Source organism: Cebus imitator, unplaced genomic scaffold, assembly GCF_001604975.1.
Source record: "Cebus imitator isolate Cc_AM_T3 unplaced genomic scaffold, Cebus_imitator-1.0 Scaffold8, whole genome shotgun sequence".
Lineage (NCBI taxonomy): Eukaryota > Metazoa > Chordata > Mammalia > Primates > Cebidae > Cebus > Cebus imitator.
The window spans coordinates 3499091-3507467 of NW_016107323.1; the positions used below are offsets into that span (position 1 = coordinate 3499091).

Below are 8377 nucleotides of genomic sequence, written 5' to 3' on the forward strand. Positions count from 1 at the left end.
TATTACTTTTGTGTCTGCCATATGAAGACTGCCTCGAATGCATTTGTCTGTAGTCAGTTATCTCAGTTGGCTAAAATCCAAGTATTGGATTCTGTCCACATGTGGTCTGTCTACCTTTACCTTATTCAGTGACCTCAGGTGCAGGGAGCAACTGCCCATGCATATTTCTACTACAGGTAAAAATGTATAGATGCGCTCAGTTATGAAGTTTCCACTATAATGTGTTTATTTAGACCTGTCTGTAAGTTCTTCATGTGTAGATTTCCCTTCAGCAAGTAATCTACAACTTCTTTGATTTCACATTGAAACTTTCAACCACAACAATTTTTAAAAATCTTAAAATTTCAGTATGTATTGGCATACCCTGTGCTCACCTTCTTAATTCTTGGGGAGACTGGCAGCAACAACAAAGATTAAAAGATACCATGGAATACAGCAGACAAGGGGTGTATAGTCACCCCTGCTCAAAGATTACCTTTAAGAAACCTGCCAGGGAGCTTGCTATTTTCCACCCCCAAATAATTTGTGTGATCTATACCTACATAGTGTTGCCTGAATTGTTGAGAACCTCCTAATTTTACCTACATCTCTGGGTCCTGGATTCTGAGCCTTTTAAAGTATTCTCAAGCCCAGCATATACATAAACCACAGGGAATCCATTCAAGCTCTGGCTGAAACTACTGGAAGATCCAGGTTTCTCCCACAGTCTGTTCTGCTTAGTTTTTCTGCTTTTAAATAACAGAATACTGAGACATCTTTGAAAATACTCAAAGAACTTGTACCCTGATTTGAAAACTCTGCTATCCTATTAATAATGATAGTGATGGTAATAGCAATGCTAGCACTGGTGTTTTCTGTGATTATATATAGACATGTTATTACATCATATGATATTATGTAATTATATATTAATTTCATTTAACCATAACAACCATCAGTAACATATCTTTTCTCAGTTGAGGTTCTTTGGGATAGGTATGCTTACACACTTTTACAACAAGGCTGAGCAGCATGTTCAAAGTCATTGTCCAGTTAGTGATTTGGATCCAGGTGAGCCCTGTTCCAAAGCCTCATGCTGTCTGCCAAGATGTGATGCTGCCTCATTGTTTGTTTAACAGAATAATAACACATTTGTCTAATAACTTGTTTCAAAGGCAACCCACTGAAGGACGGTCTCGTGATGGTGGCTTGCGTCTTGGGGAAATGGAACGTGACTGTTTAATCGGTTATGGAGCCAGTATGCTTTTGCTAGAGAGACTAATGATTTCAAGTGATGCCTTTGAGGTTGATGTCTGTGGGAAGTGTGGACTTCTCGGGTATTCTGGCTGGTAAGTGAATACCATATGTCTCTCATACCACACTCCTTGCCTTTTAAATCACAGCTCAAGAAATGACCGTGAATCCTACCAGCATGTTCTCTAGTCTCTGTCTGTGATCACTAACATACCCTTCCTCATGCGTGTATTCCTGTCATTGGGGATACTCTATGCGCATGTATCATTAGTCTGTATGATGATCTATTTCCTACACAACCAGAGGCTAAGCTCCCAAGGAGTACAAACTTTATCTTCTTTTAAGTATTATCTCAGATACTTTTTACAACACTGTTTGCCTGTGAAAGTCCTAGCAGATGTGTTGTTGGATGTTAGGATAACAGTGTGTTAAAGAAACTCTTTAAAGTAGATTATGTCAAATGCTTTCATTTGCAACTTCAGACCCAAAGAGCCAGGGATGCTTCCCCAGCCCTCATAGCAAATTGGTGACAGAGCCAAGACCAGATCTGGTACCCTGCCCCATGTCTATACTCTCTCTGCCATGGCAAGCTGCTTCACACTTGTACTGTAGATCCTGTCAGGGCAGAAGCTGGGTCTGTCTCAGTAATTTATTCAGCAAACATTTAGTAGGTGTCTGCTAAGTGCCACACACTGTTCTAGGCCCCAGAAATGCAGCAGTGAACGAGACAGGTGATGGCGGCTCCCAAGGAGCTTATCTTCTAGTTCATTCTCATTGCATTCTGTCATGTTTACCCTCATTTCTCCAGCCTGGGACCTGGTATATACTTCATCAAAAAGTACTGGATGAATGATACTCTGCATTTTTTTGTTTGTTTGTTTGTTTGGAGACAGGGTCTCACTCTGTTGCCCAGGCTGGAGTGTAGTAGTGTGATCTTGGCTCACTGCAGCCTCAACCTCCCAGGCTCAGGTGATTCTCCCACCTTAGTCCCCCGAGTAGCTGAGACTACAGGCTCACACCACCATGCCTGGCTAACTTTTGTATGTTTTATAGAGACAGGGTTTCACCATGTTGCCCGGGCTTGTCTCAAACTCCTGGGCTCAAGTGATCTCTCCCAAAGTGCTGGGATTACAGGCATGAGCCACCATGCCCAGCTAAAAGTGAGTTCTTTACTTTTCAATCAGAGGCAAGGTCCAATAAGATCTAAAGCAGAAGGTACAGAGCTGCCAAACAGCCTCAATGCCTCCATCGCCCTCACCTGCCCTCCCCAGAGTGCCTTTTCTGTAGGGAGGGGCCATCCCCAAAATATAGCTAGGCCCAAATAGCATTTATTGCTGGGGTTTGAGGAATATGTGGGCCACCTTTTCCCCATTGAGTCCCCACTGTAAAGTCTCCTTCCAGACATAGTCTCAACTTCTTGCCATTCTGAACTACTAATTTCTAAGTTGAAAAAAGCCAATCACAGGTTGAACAAGTGGGCTTCTTAGAACACAGTGTATATCTTGCCAGATAAATGTCAAAACCTTTTAGCCAGTTATTTCATGATTTTGGTGTAGAAGACTCTTGTCTGTGAAGAAATCATTTCATTTTAAAAACTAACAGAAGAGGTGGCCATTTGCAGTTCATCTTTCATAAGGTTGCAGACAACGGGTGACATGATTCCAAGAATAAGCCTAGCTCTTTCTTATAGGAATGAGATGGGGGTTTGCTTCCGTCCTGAGATGTCTGTTTGTCTTTTGAAATGCATATTGAGCTTGCTTTTTATAGTCTGGGCTGTGCAACCAAAAAGAAAAGAAATCATGTAATAGAAAGATGCCTGGATCCTAGTTCCACTATGCTTAAATCTTCAAATTTGACACAAGGATTTTTAAATAATTTACTTTGAAAGGATGGTACAGAAGAATCATGTCATTAAAAATAGAGGTCATGGAGCTTCAAAAAGAGTTTCCTTTTCTCTTCCTCCCCCTTGCATTCATCCTCCCTCTTCCCACCTCCAAAGAAAAAAGAAAACAGTCAACCTGATTCACTTATGCACTTTGAAAACCCTTCCCTCTCCACCACTGGTTACTCAGGGAAGGTAATGTAAGCAAGAAGACCTCTAAGCAGCGATTGATCCCTCATCATTATTCTGCTAAATTTATATCTTCTTTCCCGCTTCATTTCTGTCTCATTTAGAGATCATCTGATGGCAGTATCTGATTTTGAAGCTTATGTGTTCAGTGTGTATTGTATTTGAAATCCTTTGAAAGAGGATAAATCAGGTTATACGGTTTGAGGGTCTTTACTGTAATTAAGCAGACCTTACTATATACCGTATGTCTGATTTTGAGTGACCTACTTATACCCTTGTTGCCAACAGAAAAAAATCCTAATCCATTCTAGTAGTCTAGCCGCCTCCTCGGGTGCTGCTTTCTGGCTGAGGAGCGTAATGATGCTGTCATTTTTCCCATCATTACCTGATCATGTGTGCTGGGTTGAGTGGGAGGGAGCATGGGCGTCGTTGGAGGAAGTCGCTGTTTAATGAGCGGCACAATGGAGGCTGGGTAATTAGAGCAGTTCGGAACCTTGAAACTGGCCTTTTGTCAGGGATTTGCACATTAGTGAGGCATTGCTATGGGGATGTTTACAGCACGACTGTTGTTCTACAGAAGACACTAAGGGCATAAGTCACAAAAGAGAGGTCCAGAAGGAAGACTTCAGGAAAAAGAAAATCCCTATTAAGATAATTAGCTCATAGAGGATGTTTCACTGGACAGTCATTTCTTATGTGAAGCCACAGCCCCCACTTTTTGCTACCTTTGCCCTAAAAAAATCAGTGTTGTTCAGGTCAAGGATCTACCTTTGCAAATTGTTCGGCTATAAGATAAGGTATGCTTCTATACACACACACAGAGGAACATTTTAAATGATGGAGAAATATTTATAAAAGAGAAGATTAAAAGGATTTCTGGAATATGAATCTGTACATATGGAAATTTAATATAGATTAGGTCGGAATGGCATCATTGACTATGTACTAGTCAGGAGAATAAGCAAGAAGTTACCCCCACTAAACCCATCTCCCCAATTTAATGAAAACATGAACATGATTTGTAGATAAATTAGATCAACCCAAGCACATTAAAAACATAATTTTTAAACTCAAATGCATTAAAGAGGTCTTTAGATAATCTTTTAAGAAAAAGTAACTCACCAAGCTTATATTTGCAGTGTTGAAGTGCCCGGTGTCCCCTTATCATGGCATCAGTTGTGCATTTGTGAGGGTTAGTCTCCCATTCTCCTCAGGAAACTCTGTCTGCATGGTTACCACCACCACTTGCACATCCTCAGCCTCAGTGCTTGCTTTTCTTTTATAAAATAATACAAGCTTTATTTTACTCATTGCAAAAATGATCCCTGCTCATTGTAAATCATTCAAAAGTTACCACAAATATAAAGCGAGTCACCTTAATTCCCACCACCCAGAGATGACCACTATTAACATTTTGGTGACTCTTATAAGATTCTGATAAGAGCAGAAAAACACAAATATACACACCCAAAATTTTAAAACTTACATATGATTTTGGGGGCTCCATACACTTAGAAAACCTATTTGAGGGCCCCCTTGGGACCACGCTGATTAACAAACTGCTTTTTTCACTTCACAGTTTGCCCTGGACATTTCAGTAAACTTGAGACCACAACATCAGTTCTAATGGCATCACAGTCTTCTTCTATATAAAAGTCCCAGTGGACATTTGCATAGTCTCGCCTTATGCTGTTACAAATAGTGTGGCTGTCAACATTCTTGTGCACATACCTTTACCACTTTTGGGATTACAGAATCAAAGAAAATGTACATTTACATTTTTTACACACACTGTCTTGCCGCCCTCCAGAATGGCCAATCTTTTGTTCACTCAGTAATCCCCCTCCAATTCCTTGTCATCACCAGATCTTCCAAGCCTCGGTTGCTATTCTTCTTGCATTCATTTTCAATAGGATCCAGCCCAATAGGGTTCTGTGAGCCCATCCCTGTTGGTGTGGAGATGAGAAACTGTAGAAATAAAAGACACAGACACAGAGATAGAGAAAAGAGAGTTTGGGCTCAGGGGTCCACTGCCAACAAAAACTTGGAGACCTGCAGTGGCACCAAGTGCCTGGACACTCTTTTATTGAGTACAAAGCAGGGGGCAGGGAAAGTAGGGCGAGGTAATGGTGGTTGGTGATAGGGTCAGATAAATCATGTGTCTTGAAGATACGGGTCCCAATACTTTTAAGTAGTCAAGGCGAGGAGAAAACCTAATGCATCAGCACTCTTCGCATATTTGTCAGAAATGTCAAGGACATTAATTCTTATCTTCTGAGAAAAAGAGAAACCAGGTGCAGAAGCAGGGTGTTAGAGTAGACATGGAATGTGACCACTGAAGCCCAGCATCACATAGAGACAGTTAAGCCTCCGGATGTCTGCGGGCTTCCCTGACAGCCATCAGGCCTTGCCACAAGAGCTTGGAGAAACGGAGTTTTCTCCTAACTTCCCCAGGAAGGAGATGTCTCGACCATCTCCTTCCCTAGCTGGCTAAACAGCAGGCGCTTTCACAGCCAAGGCGTCCTCCAGCAGCCCTTATGTGGGCGTGACAGAAGGCTTAGAGAATCTTGCCTTAGGATCACTTTGTTCATAATGTCACCTGAGTTCCATGCTTCATAACTCAATAGTCATTAGTAAAATTAAAGGTTATATTGAGTATATATCTTTATGGTTATGAGTAACTGTAAGATTGTATATGATTACATAAAGGAATAACTATGTGCCTACATTTCTAATTCTTTTCTAAATCAGTCTTTATATGGGAACAGGCTGAGGCTTCAGACCCTTGCCATGGCACTTGCAGCGTTTCCCCCCCGCAATTTTCCTCCTCATTAATTGTGAGGATCTAGTTTTCTACCTGTTAGGTGTCAGGATTTGTACTGGATACCTACTGTCCTAGTTGCTGCAGACCCTTGATGAGTAGAGTAAGGTCCTATTTTGGTCTAAAACCTGAAAGAATAATTCACTTTCTCCCCATGGACCCTTCTACAGTTGTAGCCATTGATTAAGAACTAAGTTGAGTTTACCAGCAGTTCTGGAAGGAAGAGAAAATAAAGTCCTAATTGGAATAGCAGGCAAATTGGTTAGGAACATGGGCTGTTGTTGTTAGGGTTAAGTGGGAATATATTTGCACATGCTGCACATACATTTCTTAGTGTTGCACAAGGAACAACATGTTGTCGGTATAGTACCTCCCAACACTCATAGAAATAACCAGGCCTGAAGAGCACTAGAAAAATTTCCATTTGATTGAACACCACTGTCCTATTCAAAAGTCTTGTCTTTTCCATCAGACTTTGTATATCTCAATGACAGAAACCAAATTATAATTGTTGGGCATCTTGCCTAGAATAATATACTGCTAGTATAGTAGATGCTTATCAAATACATGAAGATTGATTGAATTGGTTTAAAACTCTTTAAACAATGAAAAAAATTAAGTCTGAGTAAATTTTTCAATGGTTCAGATTTCTGGGACTCTTCAAAACAAGTATATAGGCAGATGTTTTACATTTTAAGGAGAAAGTTCTAGATGTGTAGTAACAACTGACACACGTTATATGTTTTAAACACTGGAGGGAGTGATGTTTCTTTCATTTTTTCTTTTGCTTCCTTGGATGTTTCTTTTTATTTTCTGGGCACACATGTACTTATTTGATAGTGCAACTGAACACTTAGGAATAGAAAGATAATTTGATAGAATGATAATAGAACTTTATAGATCCCATTCTCACTTCCTGCCTGGAGGCCTTTGTTTGCGAGTTGCCATCTGTGTAACATGTGCTGACTTGGGTTTCAGGTGCCATTTCTGCAAGTCATCCCGCCAAGTGTCTTCCCTCCGTATTCCGTATGCCTGCAAGCTGCTCTTCCAGGAACTACAGTCTATGAACATTATCCCCAGGTTGAAACTGTCCAAGTACAATGAATGAGGATGGAAAAGATGATTACTAAAGAGAACAAGTGATACATCTAATACAATGGAAAGCAGAAGGGATTGAGGACTACTTCTCCTCCTGTGAATAATTCCTTTGCATATTCTCTCTCTAAAACAAAAAAGAAAATGGAGAGGCTTTTTATATTCTACAAGACTGGCTAAACAACCTTGACCATGCAGACTGCCAGGCTGCTTGATTCACAGATGGATGTGACCTAAAGGATGAATAAACTATTACTTATGTGCCAATATCTTGACATTTACTCATTAGAAGACCTTACTCCTTCAAGAGAATGTTTGGGATCAAATTTACCATATCTTCTGGCTAACAATATTCAAGATTCTCCTGAAACTTGGAGGATGTAAAGAATCCGTTTGATTTGGTCAGCCTGGCTTTCGTTGAGGTGGCTGGTTCTGATACATTTTCCCAACAATTAAATCTTGCCTTTACACACCCAGACTTTGTAATTTTAGTCTTGGTGAAATACAATAAATTTCTTCCTACCTTGTCAAGCAAGAATGTCATCTATGGACTCAATTGTTATTATTTTGAACCTCCATGATCATACCATGCAATAATATTCATTAAATATCTGAATCTAACTCTGTGGCTGCTTTGTCGTGCTCTGTCCCATTCCATGCCTGCCAGCATGCTAGCTGTCCATTTTCTTTTTAATCTGACAGACCTCCTTACCCATTTCTAATTTGTTCTCAACTGCTGCCCTAAAGCCAGATAAACATGTGTGTTAAGGATTGTTTGTAAAATCAAAGTCAGAAAGACTTGAGTAATGGCCTAAGCCTTCATTCCCAGCATGTCACACTGAAGATGTTCCACAGAATATTAATAGGTATTATATGCCAACAAGAATCAAGCTCCTGTGTCAAGCTAAGGTTGAGAAATTGAGGGTAATCAAGTTAAACATTCCACTGGACTTTTTCAAAGCCTTTAAGCATCCCAAGCCAATGTATACTGGGTTTCAAAAAAGGGATGTTCCAGGGACCCAGAATAGTCGTTAACTTGAGAACTCAACCTCGCTTCTTTTTCTTCCCAATAAAAAATCTCTAACATAGGTACATGTAACAGCCGTAGCGGTATCACAGTGAAAGCAGAATGAAGGACACTGCAGATGAGCAGGCCT

General features: G+C 40.5%; 1 protein-coding gene across 4 annotated transcripts in view; it reads left to right on the forward strand.

Moving 5' to 3' along the window:
* The window catches only part of POLR3B (RNA polymerase III subunit B), a 137037-nt gene extending 129196 nt beyond the window's left edge, over positions 1-7841 (forward strand). For all 4 annotated transcript variants that reach the window (XM_017540805.2, XM_037742963.1, XM_017540813.2 and 1 more), the window contains 2 exons: positions 1155-1328; positions 7104-7841. In XM_017540805.2, the coding sequence (XP_017396294.1) occupies positions 1155-1328; positions 7104-7233 (304 nt within the window). In that variant the 3' untranslated portion in view covers positions 7234-7841. The remainder of the gene's footprint in view (positions 1-1154; positions 1329-7103) is intronic.
* Positions 7842-8377: the final 536 nt, after the last annotated feature.